At 44.6% G+C, this 25612-nt stretch overlaps 1 protein-coding gene across 2 annotated transcripts in view; it reads right to left on the reverse strand.

Annotated features, from left to right (window-relative positions):
• Window positions 1-25612, reverse strand: part of Pax5 (paired box 5) — a 175833-nt gene that overhangs the window by 143867 nt on the left and 6354 nt on the right. The window contains exons 1-5 of one of the 2 annotated variants that reach the window (XM_010619397.2): window positions 24553-24595; window positions 19317-19482; window positions 14111-14308; window positions 5931-5995; window positions 1774-1902 (exon numbers count right to left, since the gene is read on the reverse strand). In XM_010619397.2, coding sequence (XP_010617699.1) covers window positions 1774-1902; window positions 5931-5995; window positions 14111-14308; window positions 19317-19482; window positions 24553-24595 — 601 coding nt within the window. Of the gene's footprint in view, window positions 1-1773; window positions 1903-5930; window positions 5996-14110; window positions 14309-19316; window positions 19483-24552; window positions 24596-25612 lie in introns of those variants that run through there. The other variant, XM_033759183.1, reaches the window with a different exon arrangement.

A 25612-nucleotide genomic window follows, 5' to 3' on the forward strand; every position in this document is an offset into this window, starting at 1 on the left:
TCAGGAGGCTGAGGCAGGCAAGTTTAAGGCCAGCCTGGGCTACATAGTGAGTTCAAGGCCAACCGGGACTACATAGAAAGACCCCATCTCAAAAATAAAAATAATCCCCCCAAAAGTAAAATAAAAGCAGTTTGAGAGGCTGAATAGTAACTACTGATCAGAGACTGAGACCATAAGCAATAAGTATTCCATAAGCAATCCCCCAAATCAAGACCTGCCTGTGGCTAAATATTACATTGTCTCGCCCCCGCCCCCAGTACCAGGGATTGAACCCAGGGGGACTCTACCACTGAGCTACATTACCAGCCCTTTTTATTTTTTATTTTGAGACAAGGTTTTGCTAAGCTGCCTGGTCTGGTCTGGAACTTGTATCCCTCCTGCCTCAGCCTCCCAAAAGGTTGGAATTAAAGGCATGCATCACCACGTTAAGAAAAACTAGATTTTTTTTTTTTTCTCCTTTCTCCCTCAACTCTGAGTGAGCCTCATACAGCCCTCTGCTGTGATCAAACACAGCCAGGACCCTGCTTGGCACATCTGCTGTGACACCAGGTGACGGAAGGAGAAAGGATGACATCATCAACCCCATAAACCAACAGAGACGGCAGGCCTACTACCTCCCACAGCAGCCCGGCACAGCGACCCACTGAGCTAAAGACTTCTGACATCTGCTCAGTATTGTTGGGAGCAGGGGAGAGAGGTGAGGGAGGTTCACAAGCCATGAATCATCGCCACACGCCCCCACAGCTGCACACAGGCCACAGGCCCAGCTTCTGCACTGCCTGGAACAGGCAGACCACAGGCCAATCCACCATGGGGCTGACTCAATTTTCTAGTTACAGATCTTAAGTACTTAGGCATGTGCTCCCGAGAATATACTTCCCTTACGTGAAGCTGAGAAAGGGAATTGTGCCGAGGAACAGAATAATTGAATCAAAATTTCTGTCACGCTGCTCTCAGGCCCTAGACCACAGCCTTCTTTCTTTTTTTTTCCTTTTCTTTTCCTGACTAAGGTTTTACAGACTCCCAGGGGGTCACTTCTTCTCTCGAACTGATTAATGTCAGCCACACTGGCAGCCCATCCAGAGGAGGGAGACCTGGGTTAAGGTGGCCCTGTGTCTAACACAGAGATCGTCTGTTCCAGAGGCCCAGGCTGCGCTCGGCACACCGAGATGCTGACAAAAAACAACTAGGAAGATTGTCATCTTTAATCCTGAGAGGTCCCTGTATTCCCTCCTTCCAGGCCCAAAGGCAAAAATGAAATGGTTGTTGGTCTCTTCTACCCTCCATCCTCCCGATAGCTGAAGGCCTTCCCCTGAGAAGTATGCCTCCGCCCCCTCCCCACATGGGCCCCTCTCACTGCAGGACAGGCTGTGGCTGCTTTGTCCATCCCCCTTCTCTCTTATCCACTGTCCCCCTCACACGGGACACTGGTGTTGTACTCAGACCCTCCACACACAGAGATTTCAGGTGTCCTATCTGTACACACAGGGTCTTCTTAAAGAAGCTCAGGCCACAAGGGCTCTGGTAGGCCTCTTTTTCCATCCCAGGAGTGAAGAGGAGAGACTAGTAAGCAACCCACACTCCCAGTCAGGTGCCTGTGTGTCCTGCCTTGTACTCCCAGAAAGGACAAGGTTTTAGGGACTTCTACAGATAAAGGATGCTAAGTGGGAACCTTTGCTCGCTCGCGCTCTCTCTCTCTCTCTCTCTCCCTCTCACTGAGCACCCCAAACAGATCCCATCCCATTGGGTCCATCCCTGATGACCATCTCTTACCTTCATCTCTCTTGCGCTTGTTGGTGTCGGCACTGGGGGACGTAATGCCCAGGATGCCACTGATGGAGTATGAAGAGCCAGCTGAGTCCGTGCTCACAGATGACACCTGTGTCACAGAGCCTGTGGACACTGCACAGAAGGAGAGGGGTGGTCAGAGGCAGCAAGGGACTGAAGGGTGGAGGGCACCTGGGCAATCTGTCACAAAGGTGTGTGCCACCCTCTGGGCTGAGAGCAACTATGGCAGGAGCGAGAGCACCAGCCTGAAGATCCTTGGCACGTGGCAGCCACCACACAAGCCTCGGCCATTTACCCAGGTTCTGTGCTGCAGGGCAGAGGACAGGAATAGGGGCGGCAAGGAAGACTGATCGTACAGAAAGGAACTCAGGGACAGAGCCAGAAGGGCACATGCTCAAATCCAGCCAGTAGGAAGCAGGGAATGGAGAAGTGAAAGAGATGCTACAAAGGGATGGAGACCTACACTTGACATGCGTTCAGTCCTGCTTGTAAGCCCATCCACACACACAGACAAATACCTGCACACACTCTCCCAGGCAGCGAAACAGTAGGCTGCCCATCTTTATATTCCTTATTGTCTTTTCTCTTTCCAACTTACTTGGATTTTTTTATTTTTTTGTTAATTTTGATTCTTAATGTTTTCTGAGAACTTCTTTTGTGCCCGGCATTGAGGCATTATCCTATTTAATTCTGAGAAAACTCTTGCAAGTTAGGTGATGTTATTACCCCATTGGAAAGGTAAGGGAACCAAGGATCAGAAAAGATAAGTGACTCACCCAAGGTCACACAGCTAATAAGAGACACAGTGAGCCTAATCTCAGCTGCTTGGGAGACTGAGGCAGGAAGATCCCAAATTGGAGATTAGCCTGGGCCACTTGAGTGAGAAGTTGTCTCAAAATTTAAAAAAAAAAAAAAAAAAAGAGGCAGAGTAGTGATTGCAACCTAGAGATAAAGTCTTACCTCCTCAAACTATTCTGTTCCCTACTAATTCATAAGGGAGAACAATAACAGCTTTGTTTCTGCTATATTTTTTATTTGATGATTGAACAGTCCAGAAGGCTATTATTTTCCCCCATTTATCAAATGGGTAAACTGAGACTCCACAAGATAAAGTGATTCAAAGTCATCCAGCTGATAAACCACAGCACCTGAACTTAGCCTTGGGTCATTTTTCACTCAGAGCCTAGATTTCCCCTGTCTCTACTTGGGGGCGAAGTCATTGACATTGTGCCAGAGGCCAGGTCTCTGAGTCCCTAAGGACAAGAAAGGGGGCGGGGAATTTTAGACAAGTGCTGCACTGACTCACATCCGGAGTCTAAGGGAGAGTACGCTTCATGAGGATCCTCTCCAGCTGCAGCTGGATTCCATTTCAGGGCTGTGGTAATTCTTTCTTGGTGCCTTAAAACCTACCCACCCCGTTGGAAACGGGATAAAGGAGTTGTGGCTTTTCTATAAAATGGAATATTACTCAGCCATAAAGAACGAGAAAATAGATTCATTCATAGGAAAATGGATACATATTGAAGATATACTCCTAAGTGAAATAAATAAGTCACACATGTGTAAATACCGAATAGTTTTCCTGGTGTAAATAATCTGCAACAATGCATAAGATTCTAATAAGATTACTGACATTTAGAAATGGGAAGAAAGGAGCTAAAGGTGTAGGGAAGGTGGGATGGGTAGGGGAAGAGTAAAAAGGGAAAAGAAAAAAATGTGAGAGAACGAAAAGATGAAAATAAAGTGTTTGTAGATGGGGAGGGGAGGAGGGGGTGAAGGGAGGGCAGAGGTAAACTGTACTGTATCCCTAAAATGTACCAATAAACTCAATTAAAGCTGAAAAAAAAAAAAACCTACCCACCAATCTCGGACTGTAACTGGCTGGAAGCAGGTGGTATTGCCCTGAATCCTGAAGTATAGGGAATTACTAGCAATGGTGGTGACCTCATGAGAAGCTGTTTGCTGCTTTCTTTGGAGTGGGTCCAGTGCCTTGCTCCTACAGATCTAGAGGGCAAGTGCCTTTCTTCTCATATCTGAGTTTGATCTTAGATCTTCCTTAAGAGACATGGAGGCAGAAATCGTTAACTTCTCTTTTCCTTCACTGAAAAAGCTCCTCAAAATAGATTTATGCAAATCTCACCACCTTTTCTGTGTTCACATGAGAAGAACAGAGGAAGGGGATCACTTGGTACTTCAGACAGAGACAACCCCCACCAAGCCCGGCCTGCCACATCACGGGTGGAGCTGAGAACACTTGGTTAGGTATTTCGTGACTGCACTGGGCTCAAACGACCCAGCGTCTACTTCTGCTTGATCTCTTCCTGCCAACAGTATCTTAAACTAGTTATTTCTTCTCTCTAAGCCTCATTTTCCTCACTGCTCATTAAGTTCATCAACTATAAGAGGCTGTATACATGTCTATACAGTTTTAGTAAAAATTTCTGAGAGCTTGACATGACGGTGCACACATATAGTCCCACCCCTCTGGATGAGGAAGGAGGTTTGTAAGTTCAAGTTCAGCCTGGTCAACTTAGTGACTTCCTGAGACCCTGGCTGAACAAACAAACAAATAAAAAGGGCAGAGGGTGTAGTTCAGTGCAAAAACCCTGGGTTAAATCCTAGTATTGGGGGAAATAATTCTGGGGCAAAACAAACTGTTTTTCTGACCTACAATAAAATTAGACATTAAACCTATTCAAAGAATAGTATCAATTACTGCTAGTCTGAGTTTCACTACTACATGGCCTGAAACAGTTAAAGCCACAAATGAAATCTCAACCACAAATACCAACACCCCCCAGGAAGTCTTCCTCAGCCCTTTCACCCCAGCTCAACATAGCTGGAGGTTCCCTCCTTTCTGCTTCTCAGCACCCACACTTTCTTCTTGGGCTTCATCTCAGTGTTTTGTAACTCCTCTTCACTACATTCCTCCATGGACTCAGAAGACAGTGAAGATGGATTTTGTTTGTAGCAATGGTTTCCAGTGCCACCCTCTGTCTGCGCGATGTGGGTTAGCAAACATTTTCTGAAAGCATTGCTTAATGAAGAAACATCTTATGGCCACAAGGAATTCTCTCTTACCTTTATCCAAAGAAACAAGGTTGGAGAATCAGAGATCTGAGAGTACTTGGCTTGTGTTTTCCATTCACCAATGAGAAAACTGAGGCTCAGAGAGGTGAAGGGACTTTCACCATCCACTAGATGAATTAAGGACAGAATGGAACTATATAAACCAGCCCTCTGCCAGTTTCCCTGCCACCATGGGAAATCCACATTTTTACTTAAGGAAAGAGTGATGCTGAAGAAGGTATGCACATCCTGTAGTGTGATTATGCAGATTCACCAAAACTGTGAGAGGCTTGCCAAAAGGTTGCCTATTTTCTTGCAGCAGAACAACCTTCCCCTCAGCTAGCCAGAGGTGTTTCCTTTGCCCCAAATGGAGAAACAATGTGCCTTAAATAGACACAAGTCATTTTCAACTTATCTTTGAAGAGGAGGCAAGGAAAATGTCTGTACTCGTGACTAGGAGGAGAGGGGCTTAGGGCTCATTATTTGGCAGACTTACATTTAATAGCAAGTCGTGATCGGTCACTAGGACTTCACCCATGAGTGTCAGAAACCCCACTGGCAGCCCTCGATAGTTCACAGAGTACATGAGATCGAAGCAAGAGAAAGAGAGAAAGAAAGTTTGGAAAGTTTTGCCTCATCTTCACTCAAGACTGCAAGTGCACAAAGAATTGTAGAAGGTCTGGTTGATAGAAGAAAAAAACACATTCAAAACTACTTACTGACTAATGATGCAGAAAATGTTATGAATAAGTATCCCTTTCTTGATTTATTACTTTAATTATCTGACATTCTATAGACCCCCATTAGTGGATTTTTTTTTTTGGCTTAGATTTCAATTTTCTGTCTCATGGTGAAAGCTATTTATCATAATAATCAGTAAAATTCAAAACCTTTTAGCAGTATTTATAAAATTCATTTACCAGGTTCAGCCCTTGGAGAATGACAAAGAAGGCGCATTAGTACGTGTGCCGAAGTGTTTTATGCAGAATTATCTGTCCATATGAATGATTAAAAGTTCTTTAGAATATTTGGAGCCCATTAGATTTTTAAAAAATTTTTAAAGTTCTTCTTACCTATGCTGTGACTGGAAGCTGGGACTGGCTGGTTGGGGGGCTGCTGTACTTTTGTCCTGATGATCCTGTGGACAGTGGGGAAAAAACAAACAGCTATTTACCACCGGGAAGGAGAAGAGACCAGAACTAGTTATATTTAGACAATCAGAAATGCTATACCCAAGCTGGGGCAAGAACTGAGGTGGAGGAGATCAGAACCCTGGCCTGTCTTTCCAGAGCCTCTGTTCCAATTCTAATATGAACTTGATGGTGACCTTTAGCAAGTTTATTCCATCATGAGTTTCAGTACAATGAGAGAAGAGTGAGAACAAACCATTCTTTGTTTATTTTAAGAAATTAAATCTTTTTCAAAGGAAAAAATTTAAATCTTATGGAAAAGCCCAGTACACCAAAGAGATAATAACCGTAACTTCTTTCCCTTTGCCACATGGTAGCTTGGATCCTCTGCAGAAATGTGGGCTATAGGGAGTCTAGATTATAAACGTCCATCTGGGAAAATGCATGGGACCCCAGGAGACCACAGGACCAGCGCTTCTTTGAGCACAGAACAAAGCCACACCAAAAGTCTCTGTGGGATCTACAAGGAAGTTCCTTGCCTGGAATTTGGAAGGAAAGTATGTTGTAATACAATGTTCAACTCCATTGGAAAAGTTCTATTCTAGCCTCAAACTATTACCTTTTGTGTTTGTTTGTTTGTTTTTGTACCAGGGATTGAACTTGGGACCTTGCGCTTTTGAGGCAGGTGGCAGAACCACTGAGCTAAATCCCTAGCCCAAATTATTACATTTTTTGTTTGTTTGTTTTTTGGTTTTTGGTTTTTGAGACAGGGTCTCACTATGTAGTTGAGACAGACCCGGAACTCACTATGTAGCCCAGGCTGGTCTTGAACTCACAGCGATCCTTCCTGCCTCAGCCTCCCGAGTGCTGGGATTACAGGCATGCACCACCATGCCCGGCCCCAAACAATCACTTTTTAAAAGGATATTTAGTAGAGTTTTGCCTCATTCTTGTGCATATTTTAAAATACCCATTTTCTCTTAACAAATCAAAATTAAACCACATATGGTTTTGTATCCTACTCGTTTCATGCACATCCCTCCCTTCCCCCAGTACCGGAGTTTGAACCCAGGATCTTCACACTGAGCTATATCCCCAGTCTTTTTCATTTTGAGACTTAAATTGCTAAGTTGCCCAGGCAAGAGTCGAACTTGTACTCCTCCTGCCTCAGCTTTCCAGAGAGCTAGGATCACAGGAGTGTGCTCCCATGCCCAGCTTCACACATACTGGATGAGAAGTTTTTTTCCCCACGCTGGACCATTATACAGTGTCTGGAAGTTCGTTTCAAGGCTGCACTGAATCTCCAACTTGTGTAAATGAAGAAGGACAGAAGTTACAGGTGCCAGCTGGGCACAGGGTTGCTTGCTGGTCATCCCAGCACTCTGTGAGGTCGAGGCAGGACGATGGCAAGTTTGAGCCAGCATGGGAAATTTACTTTTTTCTTTTTTTGGTTTTTTGAGACAGGGTCTCCCTTTGTAGTTCAGGCTGGGCTTGAAATCATTTTGTAACTCAGGTTGGTTTTTAACACACTATGCAGACTGGGCTGGCTTCAGACTCACAGTGATCCTTCTGCCTCAGTTAAATGCAGCCTCAGAAATTTAGCAACTTATTGAGACTTTGTCCCAAAATTTAAAAACAAAACAAAACAAAACAAAAAAATGGCTAGAGATGTAGCTTGGTGGGAAGACCTGGGTTCAAACCCCAGTCCAAAAAAATATAATCACAGGTGCTTTCCCTTAAGCTCACTAGGCAATAGGCTCTGCCCTCCCTGAGCTTAAAGTTTGGTCACCCAGAGTACTGAATATCTTCAGTTAATGGCCTGTAATGGACTTTTATGTCCACCCTACAGGCCCAAATGTAAGCCCTCGGTACCCACTGGCTACCTGAGTACAGCAAGAGGGTTTTTCCCTTTTCTGCTGAGTAAGCTCAAATGTTGCCTTAAACACATTCGGAGTATGTCTGTGCTTGTTTGTTTTCTCCAATACCCAAACCATTTATTTTAACTAAGCAAACAAAGCATGGATGGGACAAAGACATGGCAGCCAAGCCGTCTTTTTCACCACCTTAAATTAAGTTGGTGTCTGATCTAACTTACTGTGTACATCTCCTTCTCTGCAGATATAGAGATATAGCCAGATAGCTGAATATATGGCTATGTCAGTTATAAATATAGTTTATCTACATATTAAATATGTGGTGAAATATATCATATTTTTCACTGAAGTCCAGCATAAAGCGCTTTTTGTGAAATTTCTAAATAAACAAAAGAAAGAAAATTATATTTTCTTCTAAAATATTTATAAACCACAAGTAAAGCATTATCAATTGTCATAAATCATTGACAAACAGCTACATAATATGATTAAGGGCACAGGCTCCCAAACCAAACTACTAGAATTTGAATTTCAGTCTTGCAATTTTCTAGCTACATAACCTTGGGTAAATTATTTCTGTATGCCTTAGTTTCTTCGTCTGCAAAATGAGACTAAGAACCATGCTACTTCATACTATTAGGATTGAAATAAGTAACTACTTAGGCCAAGCGTGGTGGTGTATGCATGTAATCCCAGAACAGGGAGGCTGAAGCAGAGTTATCACAAGTTCAAGGACAACCTGGGCTACGTAGTGTATTCAAGGCCAGTTTAAACTACATAGCAAGACCCTGTGTCAACCTCCACTCCCCCAAAATAGAATAAGAAATAATTAACTACTTAGAAGTAGTTGTGGTCAGGGATTTAGCTCAGTGGTTCCTCTGCCTGCTTCACAAGCACAAGGTCCCGAGTTCAATCCCCAGTACCAAAAAAAAAAAGTAGTTGTTATGTAGTAAATGCTCAGTAATCTTTAAATATTGTTATTCTCATTGGTGTCTTCATAAAGACTAGTGCCAGCTTCAACCTTAAAACTTTCATAATTTTCATATTTTCTTTAAAATTCCATAAGGGTCCCCTTTAGGAGCTGGGAAGGGGAAACTGGCCACCCTCATCCCCTATTTTAAGGTCACAGTGGTACTTTATGAGGGACTCTAGAATTATGGGGACCCTAAAAGCTGCCCACAGGGGTGAGAGATTTTACCCTTTTGCTTATAGCAGCAGCCACCATGTAAAAACAAAAAGCATTATCTTACATTGAGAAGAGGCAGTAATGAGAAGAATAAGGCTTATTGAATTACAGAAATTCCCAACCTGTCCCAATAAGAACACATTCTGGGCTTTTCTAACCCAAAGATATTTGGAACTGATTGGTAGTCAACATTAAAATGTATTTCCTGGGGCTGGGAACATAGCTTAGTGGTAGAGGGCTTTCCTAGCAATACACAAAGCCCTTGGTTTGATCACCAGCCCCAAAAAGAAAAAGAAAAATAGGCTCATTCTTACGTTACAAAGCATACACATGATTTTGGATGCTGTATGAACATCCTCTGGTACAAAAGAGAAAGGAGTGTGGCAATCAACCTTTCCTAGAAAGCCCAGGATCACATAGCAAATCAATCCAAAGCCCAGCTCCCATGCCCGAGTACTTTGAGCCATGTTTAAAAGAGACAGCTAAATACTTCCCAGCTGAAGCTTAAAGCCAATTTTGATTCAAAATCCATTTAGCATTTAAGGGTTAAAACTCCAAGGGACTTCACATGTTACAGACACTTATGAATCCCGCTTCAACAACACTCTCCTTCCTCTGAAAAGCTACAGGTCTTCTCACCACCCTCTCCAACTGCCCCCTCACAAACAGGAAGAGAAAAATCACGGAGCCTTGAAAAAGGAGGTGACAGTGCTGAAGAAATATACACTCCTCTGGCCCTGATGAAATTGCTGTCAGTGTGGAAAGAAGTGTGGACCATCACCTGCACTGAGAATATGAAACCCTGGGGTCTATCTGGGCCAGGCCAGAAAGGAGCCCAGGTGGCACCCAGGCAGCAAACGAAGTGGTGAAGAAGGGGCCAGTAAGCAATCTCAGAAGACTCGCAGCCAAAGTTAGGATTCAAAGAAGCATTAACAAACTGCTGCCCCTGGGCTCCCTTCAGCCCCTGCACAATCTATTTTATTTAAATTAATTGCTAATATGTATGAGTTCTGAGCTTTTCCTCAAATACCCAATTTCTAGCTTCTCTTGAAAACTCAAAACACCCAACAAAGCTAGCTCCAAGTTTTCACATGACAAGGACAAGGTGGCACTAAACACTGCTGCCCCTCTTTACAAGGAACACCATTTGTTGTCCCACTACCTGGACCCTGATTTAGAGCCACAGAACTCAAACAGAAGAGGGAAGACACTGTTCCCATCATTTGGGTCAGTTCAGGGACAGCCACCTCCAACTGACACTCAAACTATTCTGAGAAGCCCTCATATTGGTTATACAGTATCTCAGCACATACTTGTTCTTCAGAAGCCAGAAAGGTGGTTTGTGTCCCAAGAAATTTCCCACAAGTCTAGTAGAACTCACTCAGTGGTGCTTACATCCTTGTCAATCGCGGTTTTCCTGGGTCTGTCCCAGAAGACAGCAGAGGAGAGCACACTTCTATGCATGGACAGCGGGGAGGACCCGGTGGCCACCAGAACTACACGTGTAGCCATCACACCCTCCCAGCCCGCCTGAAACATGAGATAGTGTGAAATTCCCTCTCTCTGCCTCTCCAAGGGAGGCAGGGGCTAGGAGAGGGCTGTGGACCCTCCTCCAGAGTGACTGTGAGGCCAGGCTTTAGAAGCAGCATCCATTTGGATGCAGTGGGAGTTTTGCCTTCTTGTGCAAGATGGCATGGGTGTCACTATGGCTCTTGCTTTCTGTGGGTGGCCGTGCATCAGGATAAGATCTGTCCACACTCAGTGAGCTCTTGCTGAAGGGTACAGTGAGAAGCCAGAGTGCCCCCAGAGAGGAGCACTGGAACGGGCTAAGGATCCAAGAGATGAGGAGACAGGCAGCAAAATATGTCAGCCACAAGGCTCTGAAGTGGAGGTGGAATGACTGTTTTACTCTTTGCCTCTCTTCTTGTAGAGCCATAGCTCTGTTGTCGACCGTGTCTCACAGGACAGTGGTAGACACAGACCAGCTCTCTTTTACCATCCACTCTACTCCTATCTCTATCTCAAGGTAACCTTCCCTTCCCACTCCCTATCTGGGCCTCTGTTCTACAGGAGGTATGACTGAAATATATGGCGAATATTTAAAACAACTGCTACAATGGAAAGTACATTGCCACTAATCACCCTAAAAATATTTCCCCTCTCTCTGAGTACAGTTATCTCATCATTCTTGCCACTTTCTTTAAGCAGTTCTGGAAGTCCTCTTTCCAGAATGTCCTTACAAGGTGTGACAAAAAAAAAATTTAGTGAATAGTGCTGCTGAATACCATGCAGCAGAAAGGCAAGTTCATAAAAAAATTGTCGCTTATCCTTATCCACCTTATTCCCTGGATCTGGCACTGCAAATTCCAGCTCTTTGCCAAAGTCAAAACAACCATTAAAGGTAAACATTTTGAATCAGTTTGGGATATCTAGGCAGCCAGAACAGTGCAGCTAAAGGTCCACCTCCAGACAAAAAGCATCAGTTGAGCAATGCCTTTGTGCCTTACATTCAAGTACCCCCTTTCACAGCCTCGACACAACTATAACCACTGCTCTCTTTGCTTCATGTGTTTCTTTCAAATGGATTAGTTTTTCACTTAAATAAATGTATTTTTTGTACCAGGGATAAAAAAATAAATGTAGTTTATATGGCAATTGCAGTTCCCTCTACTATAAGTGAGTGAGAAAAAGTTTACAAAGTTCATAAACTCTCTGGTTTGGTGTACTGCTTACATTTTTCTAAAATACATGAAAATAAATTCATCACTAGTCAATTGTTATCCTTGTATTACAGAGGAGCCCTGTAAATGGATTATACTTGAAATTATTTCCCACCCCTTAAAAATACAGATTTAGCTGTGACACACATCTATAATCCCATGACTAGGAGGCTGAAACAGGATGAACAAGGACAGGAGGTTCAAGTATTGCCTAGACAATTTAGTGAGCTAGTGAGAACTTATCTTCAAATAAAAAATGTTTAAAAAGGGCTGAAAGCAGAGTTGAATGCAAAACTCCTGGGTTCAATCCCCAGAAACAAACAAGCACAGAGATTGCACATATGCAAACACACACACACACACACACACACACACACACACACACACACACACACACACAAATAGATAAACATGGATCCTAGTTTCAGGTTTCTCTTGAAGAACAACAACAAACTGGCAAACACTAGGTCCACATCCCTGGCAGCATTCAGATGGAGCTGAGAAGCAGATGTCCCTTTAACAGAGTTTATGTTATCTGGTTTGCCACAGACCTGACCACTTCCGAAGTCTTATGCCTGGTCAGCTTCCTTCATTACATTGTCTGGCCCACATAAGGCTTTAGAGTTTGTGCTCATTGTGTACTTGAAGTTATCTTGTGAAACCCCTAATTATATGTATATGGTATACTGGTAAAGCGAAGGGTCCCCAAAACCTGACGAATATTTGGACCATGATTCCTTTGCAGAGCAGAACTACTCCAGCATTGCTTTAATTATATGTCACCACATCCATGCTTTGGGAGGCTCCAAAGAGTCATGTTGCTTTTTGGGTCACAGAAATCCTTTGATGAGGCTGATGTAGTGGACTCACAAAACACACTGAAACACTTCATAATCCAGAAAAAGAACAAATGTTATTCCCTCATCTCCACCCCCAAAACATATAATCATTCCTACATCCTCAGCGAGTTTATCCAGGCTGTGAGGACTTCTAAGTGCATAGCTGAATTCCAGTCAAGACAAGGAGCCTAAGACCCAGACTGAGAAGCTGTGTGCTCGGTTCCCCTCTATCTCTTCAGCACTTTGCTTGACCCCTTGGTAAAGGTTGGTCAAGAAAAAGAAAACAGGGCAAGTGTTTATAAACCATCAACACAATCCATTCACACAGTGATTCTGTGCATTGCAGTCATCACAGAAGGGGTGATGCCAGGACTAGAAGAAACCTCAGGACATGCCAGCCTGACCACCTCTTTCTGCCATTGGTGAGGGATCCCCTGTGTCCAGACAGGTTCTGCACAGATCACGGTAGGCTATTGAAAGAATGGGAACTGTTCAAGTTTCCAGTCTGCTGGCTTCTCTTTTCTTTGTGGAATTTAAGAACAATCATTTCTGTTCATCTCACAACCTTGTTCCTGACTTCATGGGTTTAAATGGAGCTGAGACAACACTGTCTACAATAAAAAATTGTCTTCCAGAAATTTATTTTTAGTGCCAAGGGTATAGCTCAGCCTACCATGATGAAGCCCTGGGTTCAATCACTGGCATTGCTAAGAAAATAAATAAATTAAAATAAATTTTATTTTTAAGGCTCTGAGTCCCATTCACTGTAGCTTGGGTCAGCCTAGAAAGGAGAGGAAGCCATTGTGGCTCTCACAAAGATCCTGTACCTGGTATCCTAGTGTTTCTCTCTCTGTGGATGAGACTGGGGGAAGTTTAGGAGAGGCAGTCCCCTCGCTCCACAGCATCATAATATCAGGACCTCATTCTTGGAGACACAAGGCCCACAACAGGACCACGATGGTCCTGGGCTTTCAGAGCAAGTCATCAAGGTCTTATTTCCAGTTGGTGGCTGAGCAGGAACAAGGAGCCAAATCTCCTAATGTCGAGTGAGAGCTCTGCTTGCTCCATTCACTGGCTCAACCTTTGCCCAAACTGGAGGCAGGATTTTCTTCCTTGGAACCACTGACAAAAACTAGTGCTAAGACACTGAGCCTTGGCTGGCCGGGACGAGGACATTTGTGAAAGCTTACTCAAGACAATTCACTGCCAAGTGCTCTACACCACTGAATGATGAGGGGAGTGATTGAAATCACTCTGGGCTCACAATTCTCAGGCAACCAGGCTATTGGTGTGGTCTTCTCTCTGAAGGCCTACAATTTCTGCCCACTTTGAAGAAAAGAGGGGAAAGGAAACAGACTCTGCAGGCCCCATTAACACTCCTCTTCTCCGCTAGTCTATAAAGACCTTTGATAAAAGGAGAGACCAGATCTTCAGGGAAGATACACACAGACCATTCAGGAACCCTATTCCAATCCCCAGACCCTCACAAGCACCAGTCCCTCACCTGTTGATGGAACTGACGCTAGGCACTGTGTCATTGTCACAAACTCTCTCTGCCAGCAGCCGGTCCCTGATCTCCCAGGCAAACATGGTGGGATTTTGGCGTTTATACTCAGCAATTTTTTCCACCACTTTGGGAGTGGCAACCTTTGGTTTGGATCCTCCAATTACCCCCGGCTTAATGCTTCCTGTCTCATAATACCTAGGACCAAAGGAGAAAGGAGTTTAGCCACAAGGAACCAGCAGAATACACGAACATTTGAAATATGGCTAGTGTGAATTGAGATGTACTACAAATGTAAACCAGAAATCAGATTTTTAAAACCTAATATAAAAAAATGTAAAATCGCTCACTAATAATTTTTATATTGGTCATATGTTGAAATGATGATTTTTATATAACATGTTAAATAAAATATGCAATCAAAAGTAATTATCTTTTTTACTTTTCTTCATGTGTTACTAGAAAATTTTTAATTTAATACACGACTGATATTTCCTACGTATTGACAAAAATTAACTCACATTCAACTACCATTTTATGGTTTACAAAACATTTTCAAGTCAGTTTTCCCATTTGATCCTCCACAGTGCTAAGGCACATAAATTTTTTTGAATGAATGAGTAAATGAACAAATAAATGGCCACTTCTCTGTGACACAGAACAGAGATTCATAGCAGTTAAATGGCTTCCTCAAGGTTACCCAAGAACAAGTGGCCAAGCTAGAACTGAGGATATAACTCTTGAACTAAAATTTCCCCCAAGAAAGGGATTTAGACCTTTGATTTGCCTGCTGTTCTATCCCTTAGCAGAATTCCCAAGATTCTGTGAAACTGTATGCTAAAATACAACTTATTTTCCCATAAAGGAAAACAGTGCTGTAAAATTAAAAGGAGCGCTGGATTCCAGAATTAATAGAAAATGTGTTTTGGAAGTCAAAACACAAGTGATCAAAAAAACCAACCACAAGTCTCGGCAGTTCTTCCAAGAACCTCCCCTGAGGTAAATGGCTGTTTCTAAGGGCATTTCCATGCTATCAGCTTTTCCTCGTTAATGCAAATAGGATGTCAGGGTTTTATAGTAAAACCGAGACCAGGGAGAAGAGTGCCATGAAAGATCTTTTCAGGGGGAAAAAATGACTCGGTGCTTCTTCTAAATATAAGCTGTCACTGGATGTCTCTCTCAATATTTACTGGGAGAATTTTGGTCTCTTCTTCCAAAAGAGATTATCTTACAGTTGAAATTTTTAATTAAAAAAACATTTTAAAAATAACTAAAAATATTTCAACCTAACAAGAGTTTACAAGAGGGAAGAGTATGAGATAATTCTAGGATGAGTAGAAATGTCATCCAGGAACAATAACAGGTAACATTCATAGGTGCTGAAATTCTCAGGCCAAGAAAGTCTGTTTAGGGCTGTGTTAGTGAATATACTAGAAGAAAAGAAGTAATTTAGAAGCAGTGAAGCAGAAGTAAAAATTCTATTTTTCATTGAGAAGAGTGAGTCATTACAAAATTTTGCCATGAAACAAAACTCAATCTATCCCTCCCTCTTTCTGAAAAACTACTGAAAGTAATTTTCTGTAATTGCTGGAAAAATTATTAGTCATAACAGCTTTTTCAAAATATCCACTTTTTTTTCTTGTTAAAAAAAATCTAGAAAAGATGTAAATCCAGGCATACAACAATCTCCAACTGTCCTGCCAATTTTACAATAGAAAGTCAATTCTTACTAAAACACAACAACCCATTATTGAGGCACAGCACTCTACAGTTTATAGAGTGCTTCTTTAAATTGTCTTGATCCTTATACCAAGCCTTTGAGGCCAGCAGGGCTTCACAGAAGGTAAAATAGATGATCAAAAGTCTGTCTCATCTAACTTCTGGAAGCTAAAGACAGCCCCAGCTTTCAAACCTCACTCTGAATTTAGTGCACTTCCCTCTAGGGCAACTACTACTTTGGTAACAAAATTTTAAATTATATTAATGATGATTCCTTGCATTTGTAGAGAGCTTTACTGTTTCACAGGTATTTTCACATGCAGCTTTCATTCATGCACTGAATGAATAGTCAAGAAGTGCCTGTTACGATGGGGACAGTTTCAGGGCAAGAGTTACAGATGTAGGATATTCAAAATATGATCGTCAAATGGGACTGCACCATCTCCACAGCAACCGGAGGATGGCAGGATGAAGACTCCCCCTCCAAACACAAGGCTGGTGGGTTACAGCACTCAGGGTTCCCCACCCATCCCACCTGAGCAGTGCACACCATGGGAGGCCATGGTCTTGTCATGAGAGGTCTCTGTCTCCCTTTTGACTGACATGGGCCAGGCCTTTGGAAGGCAGCACTGACATTCCTGAAACCCCAACTCGCAACTGTGTCAAGTGAGGATTCAGACTTAATAACCCTCTTTTCATCTCAGTAAAACAGCCATGCAGCCCTTTGGCTCACAGACAAAAGACATACAGCAGCCACCAATACACAGTGTCCTTTAGTGCAGAGAGCATTGGTTTGGAAGGCAAGAAGTGGGTGCTTGTCAGTGGTCCTGACGCTCAGTGGCTGTGTGATCCTGGCCAACTCAGCCTCTCTAGGCTTCAGTTATCCCACCTATAGCACAGTGGGGAGAGGTCTTCCCTGCTTGTAGAGTTGTTATGAAGACAAAAATACCAAAAAACCTTTTGCGAAGCATAAAATAAAGAGCACAAGTTGAGTATTAAAATCCCCATTAAAATGTTTATTTTTACTGTGTAAATTATCCAATTCCAAATAATCAGGCTTCAGGGAGAGAATTCAACAGCCGGGCTCAGAGTGGATTTAACTCAGCCTTGCATGCCACCAAACTGTGCCTCTCCAGCCTCTCTGCAGCCTTGAGCTCTGGACAGAATGCCCACACTCCTGGCAGACTGCCCACCTTCCTGAGGGGACAGGGGTCCCTGCCTGTCTGCCTCAGGGACTTTGCCTGCCTTGCCACACAGCCTCTGAAAACCACTGCCACCACACTGCATGTTATCTACAATCTGTCATCTCATGAGTGTCCGTCAAATTCTCCGGTGACAAAAAAAAAAAAAAATCTGTGGATGGAACATCCCCAGTTCAGAAATTCCCAGTCACACTGTTTTAGGGCTGAACTTATTTCTTAAAAGGCAGTTCTAATTAGAGTGACATTTTGTCCACTGTAGTTCTTAGTTATGAAAATAATGAGCTATGAAATTCCAATTTATTGTTGACAACTTAAACGGCCAGGCACCGGAGCGGCGCGTAACTTGCGAGTGCCACTCTACCTAGTGACAAATCTATTCTGGGCTGTGGGAGGCTGCCATCTGGGCTTGGAAAGGCCCCTATGCCCCTTAGTCTCCATGTGAAGTAGAACATGAGGACTCAGCTTTTGGATGTCCCCTTGGAGAAAGGCTCGGTGTCTCAAAGATTTCAAACAGCAAGCAAAATGTCGGCTCAGCAAAGATGTCTCAGCAAAAACAAAGGAAGGGCCTTCTTTCTCTCTCCCTCTCCCTTCAGTACAAAGAAGCTTCACAAGAAGATATATCTGAGATTCATTCAGCTCTAGAAGTCTGATGCTGAGATAGCCTAAAATATTTCTTTTCTCTCTTTTTCTCTCTTTTCTTGTCCTTGCTTCTGTCTCTTTCTATTTCTTTTTAAAATCATTTTCTTTCCTCTTTGTTTCCCCTCTCTTTTCTCTACCTTCCTATCTTCTACTTTCTTCTGCTACTCTCAGCTCTCATCCTCCTTTTTAAAGGCACCATCTAGCAAGGCCGATGTCCTGAAATACTCTGCATCCTGGCTGGCGCTCATTTGCTGATGAGTGTTAAAGAGGAGCGGAACCTCAGCCTCCACAGCTGAGGTGACCTGCACTAGGAAGAGAAGAAAGGAACAGGGGGATCGAGGGCCCTAAAGAAGCTGCCAGACCCTTGGTCCTGAAACTCCTTTCTTTGGCCTCAAGCAAGACTCTGCAAGGTTATTTGGCACTGCTCTTTCCTTCATCTGTGAGAATTTCTTGAATTCCAGCAGATGGAAGGGCAAGACCAAGCAGAAGGTCACAATGTTACTGACATACTTCAGAATATTTATTTTGTATTCAGGCACCTGTTCTCAAACTGTAACACAAGCTACAGGACAATGGTTGTTTTGTGGCCCGGTGAAAGAAAGAGAAAGCACTGACCAGCTAAGCCTGAACGTGCTCCTGTCTGCCAGGACAGACCTAGAACAATTATGTTCCTGAAAACAAACCTCTGCCTGTGTTCTGGGGATATGGGGAGAGATATAGATGGCTCAGGAGTTCTTCAGGCTTCATCCCAAGCCATGGACAGACTGATAAACCTGGCTTAGTCACTCCAGCTCACTTGGTTTGTTTCCTCATCTTAAAACATGCTTCACTGGATCACACTGAGGCTACTGAGAAAATAAATGGTAACACTAAAAGGCTATATACATCCCTCTGGGAGAAACGTCATTGTTAGTATTTTGCTTGCAGCAAATTGCTGGGTCAAGTAGCAACTTTCAAATGTCAAATTTGAGAGTTAGTGTGTGCTAGTTTCTTTTTCTCCTTTCTAATTTATACATACTTCGGATGCTTGTCACTACAAAGAAAACAAAACATATAGAAGGAAAATACTTCAGCTCAGCCTAATGAGGCTGATGATAACCCAAAACTGAAAATGATGGCTGACTTTTGAAAGTAGAATATGCTTTTCAAAAATATTAAAGTGAAACACTGAGGGCTGGTGACATAGCTCAGTGGTAGAGCATGTGCTTATCATGTGCAAGGCCTTGGTTTCAATACCCCCACAAAGAGAAAAGAAAAGAAAAAGAAACATTGAACTCTGGTTGTGTGATATTATAACACAGATTCTCCATCCAACCCTGCTCACCAATCCTGAGCTCACCTAAGATGTGCAGGGGAAATTCCTGAATACTTCTTACTCTTATGTTCTTTAGAATAATTCATCAAACCTTCGGGAAACCAGTCCCTTCTCAGTCATTGTATGCCACGTGTTACTTGAGAGAGGGGTTTCCCGGGGCTACTTTGAACTGAATGGTGTCAAGAAGACTTTTAACCTCTAAATTGCTGTGCACATAGAGCAAAATGCCACAGTGATCCTCACTATGACATGGGCACATCAGACAATTGCTGGATCATCTTTTAGGTCTTTATTTGAAAGATCAAGGGAAGCCTGGAGCTCCTGCCTTTACCTGCCAAGAATTTTGCTGACACAACCATGGCTGACCCGAAGCTGCCTGGAGATGTCGCAGGGCCTGACACCTTGATGAGCAAGTTCCACTATCCTTTGGCGGACTACATCCGGGAGTGGCCGTCCATTCACAAAAACCCCCCCAAGCTGATTCACTCCTCCATGTCCTGAAACAGATCAGAAACAAAAGGCAAGGGGAAGGGTGGTTAGAACCAGTCACATAGTAGAAACCACTGTGAGCACCCAAAGTCCCTCTGTTCACAAATGGCCAGCAGACTGGGTGTCTTGTGTGCCTGAAATCCAATTGTGCAGTCTACATGAGGAACCTAGATTGCTTTTTAAAATTAATCTTAGCCTTTGTCCTTCTGCAGCCAGTTACTTGAGCCATTGACAGCAAGTATTACTATCCTGTGTTTTCTTTAATTACTAGCATTTTCCTCAGAAATTTTTTAAACAATGAAATATGGGAAGACTCTAATTTATACTAACTATAAATTATACAAAGGTACAACTTATTACATGATGCCTAAGTCTAAAGAAGATTATGCAGAGAAAAATTTGTGTTTTTTAAAATACATCAAATTTAAAGAGGAAAAACCTCAACTCTTTCTTTTTAACAAATGTTTTTAAAAGTAAAAAGGGCTGCATCAGTCAACCTTCCTCTCGGGAAAACAAATGTTTTTAAATCAATTCAATCTAATTCAAGTGCTAAGGAGTTTTGAAAAAATTAATAGTATCTGCAGAGTACTGAGACAAAATCTAACCACTGTCTTAATTTTTTTTAAATTTTTTAAATCATTTAAGAAGGTGAGGCTGACATGCAGACTTGACCACTGTACCCTCTCAGAGTACACAAAAGAAATGGGTCATGGGATCTTCTACACACAGCACATTCCACTTCACTGCATCGAGATTTGTTATAAAGGCATTTCCCTGGAATTATTGGAGCACTTTGCAACTGACAAGCAGCTTTAAGATGGTTGGGGGGGGGCGGCTGAAGCAAGCTTCTGAGTCCGTTTTTTACAACAGCTCTGGGATGGATTTTAAGTAAAAGGAGTCCATGCAATGCATATGTTCTGTTCTCTTACATCACAGTCCATCTGGAGGGAAACAGGGACCTAAGTAAATTGAAAAGCCAAACCAGTAAACACGAAGTGATCCAATGTAGCAACATCATTGACCTTGTAAGCCATTAATCAGCCACTAACTGATATTGCTGGGGATTGGAGCCAAAAGCCAAGTCCAGGCATATAGTGATGCTGCTGGCATCTCAGAAGCCAAGGAGGGAGAAACTCCTTAACTGGGACTGACTGGGATGAAACTGGACTGTATAAGGGAAGCCACAGCACTTCCGAGGAGGTCACACACATATACACACTCGAACTCTAAAACATAAAACAGACACCTCATCTCAGCCATTTTCTCCCAGCACTCATCTATACCCATGTGCATGAACAACATCTAAAATAAAGGAGGCAAAACATGTATAGCATAACCTATATCCTTAAAACTGACCAAACAATCCACTAAAGTTTCCATGAATATTTTTTAAAATTTCTAAGCTGAAGCTCATTTTAAAGAAAAACACAATTGTATAGATGATTGAAGCACTTAGTTCCAGTTCTAAGCTGAATTTTTCTCTGATTTTCAAAATCAAGTTTAATCAGTTATGATTGTTCTGAAACATCCCAGACATTAAAAAAAAAGAAAAGAAAGAAAAGGAAGGGAGAAGGAGGGAGGGAGAGGGGGAAAGGGAGAGAGAAAGGTACTATCCAATAGAGCTCTTTGAGAGAGTGAGTGAGGAAATTTTACAAATGTGATCTGAGAAAAGTCATTGATCCTGGGATTAGAAAGAAGGGAAGCCAAAAGTCTGGAAGAGAGGAGGTAAACCTAGGGAAGAAAAGAGGAAAAGAGAAATATGTGGGAAGGATGTAAAGAGTAAGAACTACATGAGACAGACAGTAGAGACATTCTTGGAAAGAAAGCAGATTAGGCAGGCAGAGAAGAAACAGAATGAAAAAACCAGAACAGATTAAGAAGAGAAAATAGGGAATGTCTAGAAAGGAGATATCTGTAAGACAGAGACTTCTGTAAAGAGGGACTTTTGTTTGCCTGGGGTCCCCAACTCCAGCTCTGTATGTCCTTGGAGAACCCAAGTCCCAGTCTCTGATTCCTGTGGACTCTAGCTACAGGGCATCAATAAAAGTTAGGACTCATTTACTGAAAAAGTGCTACATTTTCTGAGAAAAGTACAATTTAGAGAAAGACTGGCACAGAGATGAACAAATAAATCAGGTCAAAACTAAGAAACAAATAAAAGAAGAACACAAGCCAGTTTTCACAGGGCAGATAGAATGGGATTTAGAGGGAGTTGGAGAAAGAAGGATTGAATTGAAGATACTCCTAAGGGCTTTTGTAGCTCTGATCTGGAAGGAGTTGACTTCCACAGATGCTACTCAGGCCCTGATAAGGACATGCTGCACATCAAGGTTCTGCCCATACCCCAAAGATCACGGCTGTCTATAATGTCTTGAGGGGAGGGACTCTGCTCATTCAGCTGTAGATTGGACTGCAGGACCCACATGGTCAGTGAAATTCTTTCTAGATTCACCAGAGAGAAAAAATGAAGTGTATACAGACATGCAAATAGAAGCATAAGGAAAGGGCAGGGATGAATTCTCCCCAGTGGACTCTCCAATGGGTAGATAGGTGCTGACACATATGAAAAGTGGGGTTGTAGACACAGATATGGTTGGATTACACAGAGTGAGAGCCTTGCACAAGTATACTCACCCTAACAGTCCACTGCCCTCTCTGGAGATGAGTCCTTCTCTCCATTTCCACAAATCCTCCAGAGCCCAATGTTTATGCCAGGGAGACCCAAGAACTAGCTTCAGCTTTACCCATGTGAACTTCTGTCAATCCTTTTGCCTCTTTGACCTCATCATCATATTCTAGAAAATGGGTATAATTGAAGGTCTGGGTGACGTTCAGGAAGGGCAATAGTTACAGAAGTGCTTTGTGATTGGTACAGATGCTTGGGAGAAGGAAACATCTTGGGGGAGTGATGTGAATGATGAACATGTTATAGGGGTGGGGCAACTCTGAATTCATTTCCTGACATTTCCTGGCAGTACCTGGCCCTTCCCACAAAACTGATACTGCTCAGAAGGTGGAGGGGCTGACCAGGGGCAGAAAAATGAGGAGGTGGGACTTTGTCCGGGCCCCTATTTTTTATCCTGCCCATCTTCTTGGATCTATTTGCCCCATCCCATCCTTACTGCCCACAAATTGGGCACCAAAGCAGGCCTGTATTGTGCAAGCAAACAGTTTTGGGTGTCAAAACCAAAGCTTTTTATAAAGAAAACAAGAACTTGCACCAACTTTGAAAACTAGACTAGCTGGGGCCCAGCCCCTCTGTTCTGCCAGGGAAATTGAAAATGGAAAGCTGGGACAGACCGAAGGCCAGGGTAAGGAGGCACAGAAATTAGCAGTTGGTTAAGTAGCACCTGGAAGAAGCTGCCATCTCCAAGCTGATGCACAGCGGGGAGACCATCAACTCTTAAGCTATCTCCCAAGGGCTCTGGCACGACCTCTGAACAACCCTGCTCTAGGCAGAAGGAAGTAGCAAAGGCCTGTGGATTCTTACCACCAAGGAGAAGCACAGAGGCCAGTCAGTCCTCCCCATCTTATTCCCCAGTCACTTCCTGCTGAGCCAAGGGCTTACATTTCTGAGTATTACCCCCAATTCATTTGTTTTCTGGCTCATTCTGTAAGACCAGAGCCAGGCTCAAGTCTGACCAGAAAAAGACGGTGGAGGTCGCTGGGGTCACCATGAACTAGAAGTCATTTGGGCACCGGCCCTAAACCGTGAGGAATCGTTTGGGTTGGGACCAGAGCAAGCAGGCTTTCCGGAGCAAACAGCCCCACCGCTTCAGAGGATTACTTCGGACTCGAGATATTGACACAAAGAGAAACTGACCTTCCTGTAGCCACCCCCGCTGCCCAAACAAGCCTCCCCCTGCTTACCTGGCCACTCAGCCCTCCATGTAAGACACATATTCTCACCCTGGAAGTTCGCCTTCTCTCCAACGGGGTCTCTGCTGCCTTTGTTAAATAGGGACCATGGTTAGGGAAGCCAGATCCCCAACTGTCGGAGAAGAGCAGAGGTTGGGATGGGCTCCGAACCAGGGAGCAAGTCCTGACCTCCAGCTAGCAGAGACCGGCGCCGGTCATCGGACTGGAGGCTGCCAAAGCCAAAGCCTGGCGCTTTCCCGGCCAGCTCTACTGCCAACAGAAGGCGCGATTCGTTCCACTTGGAATTTCCTTGAAATCTCCGAATCTAATCTGGCGGTAACTCACCCTGAGAGGAGCACTCATCTCACAGGAGGCTGTACCAGTGGGTGAACTGGCTGGATCCCTCCAGTAAGGTAGCCAGGAGGGCCTTGCCCGAACCCAAAATGACCTTTCCCGTCTCCTACACACTCAGCGGCTTTCAGGAGGCTGAGTTGCCTGTGTAGTGACTAATTGGCCTCTCTCTCTCTCTCTCTCTCTCTCTCTCTCTCTCTCTCTCTCTCTCTCGGAAAGGAGCCATCATGAGCCAGGAATCATACAGAGAAGGACCCAGTGGGTTCTTTAAGGGTCTCTGTATGAACTGGCTGTATCCTAAGCCAGTGATTAGCTCAGGGACCACGACTTCGTTGATTTCTCAAATGCCCTTGCTCAACTCCAGGACCTCATCCTCGGACCTCCTGTCCTCTCTTAGCTCTCAACCTCTCCCTTCACGCATTCAGAAACTGGTCAGGGATCCACTTTCCCTCCAAGCACTAGTCTTGATCAGCCCCTTGGCTGAAAAAAGACGCCATCAGGATTGGGATGCGGGGCGCTGTCTGAGAATCAGACTGACCTCTCACTAAAACTTCTTGCCCTCCAACTGGCCCGGAGCCCTCTACAAGTCCTAAGGCAAGGCTCTCTGGATGCTGAGTTGTTGCTGCTGGAGCCAGGGAAAGGCTGCAGCTGACTGCCTGTGCTAAGCGTTGCTGGAGCCGGGATTTCCCGACCAAGTTGTTCTGGCCGTTGTTCCAGTCCTCGGCCTAGGAGCCTTTACAGTTTGCAAAGTTGGCTAGACAGCCACAGAGGTCCGGGGTTCTCCGGGTCTTAGTACCTGCCCCGCGGTCCGGAACCCCCAACCCAGTCCCGGCCGGAGAGTGAGAGAAGCGATCACGCCGCCTACTTACTATGCATGGATGCAAACGGGTCGTGCTTACAGTGTATTTCCATCGGGGTGCTCCAGACTGCAGGCCGGCCCAGGCTGCCGCCTCCCGGCGCCAAGGGGCTGCCCAGGGCGGCTAGGGAGCCACGCCACCAGGCTGGGCACCGTGCAAGACGAGCTCAGAAAACACCGCTGGAACCTGGGGTCACTCTCAGTCTCCCTGCCGAAGATTGTCAGCGCAGAGGCAGGAAACGGCGCTAGCACAGTCTGGGAGCCGGCGACCAACTCTGCCGGCTTCGCTTCCTGGCTGGCTCAAGCGGCGGCTCCCGGTTCGGCCGCGGGTAGCTGCCGCCAAGGCGCCCGCGGCTTCGGGGACATAGCGTAGGGGCCCACCTCCAGGACGGCTAGGAGTCCCCTGATCCCTGGTGGGAGCAGCTTTGAGGAGGCACCGAAACACACAGTCCGTAGCTGCACTCAGGGAGCAGCGAGGCCCGCGGGATGCCAGACTGATTCCGCAGCCTCGCTGCTCTGGGATCCCCCCTCGATCCCTCGGTCTCCTCCAGATCCTTTCTCTTCTGCGGTGGGGAGTCCCTGGGGCTCCGACTTGCCCCTCAGCCTCTTTGCAACTGGCTCTCAGACGCCTGGGACGAAGTTGCAAAGAACTTCTTCTCTGGCAGTACAAGGGCCCCGGTGGGGTCGGAGATGCTTCCGGTACTGCTGTTGGGACGGAGAGACTCTGGAGTTCCACAGGAGCTTGCAAGCCTCAAACCCTGGAACTCGTTGCCTTCAAAGTTCCCGCGTCCCCAGCTGTTCCCCCATCGCTAGGACCAGAAATGAGGACAACAGCGACCGTCTCCTTCTCGCCTGGCTATCTGCCTCACGCCTGCCAACTCTTCGAGCCCCACTGCCCTCTCTCGGGTCTGCTCGGACTGCCTTCCAGCCGCCTCTTCCGGGACAGCGCCGCGCTCTCCCCAGGCGAGGAGCGAGGAACTGAGGAGAGAGCCGGAGGGTCCCCTCCACCAAGGCCGCCGGGACTGTCGGTGCTGAGACGAAGCCACTGCCGCCTTTGACTGTCCACGCTGCCG

This window comes from Fukomys damarensis, unplaced genomic scaffold (assembly GCF_012274545.1).
Source record: "Fukomys damarensis isolate Sample0158 unplaced genomic scaffold, DMR_v1.0_HiC HiC_scaffold_36, whole genome shotgun sequence".
In the NCBI taxonomy this organism is placed as follows: Eukaryota; Metazoa; Chordata; class Mammalia; order Rodentia; family Bathyergidae; genus Fukomys; species Fukomys damarensis.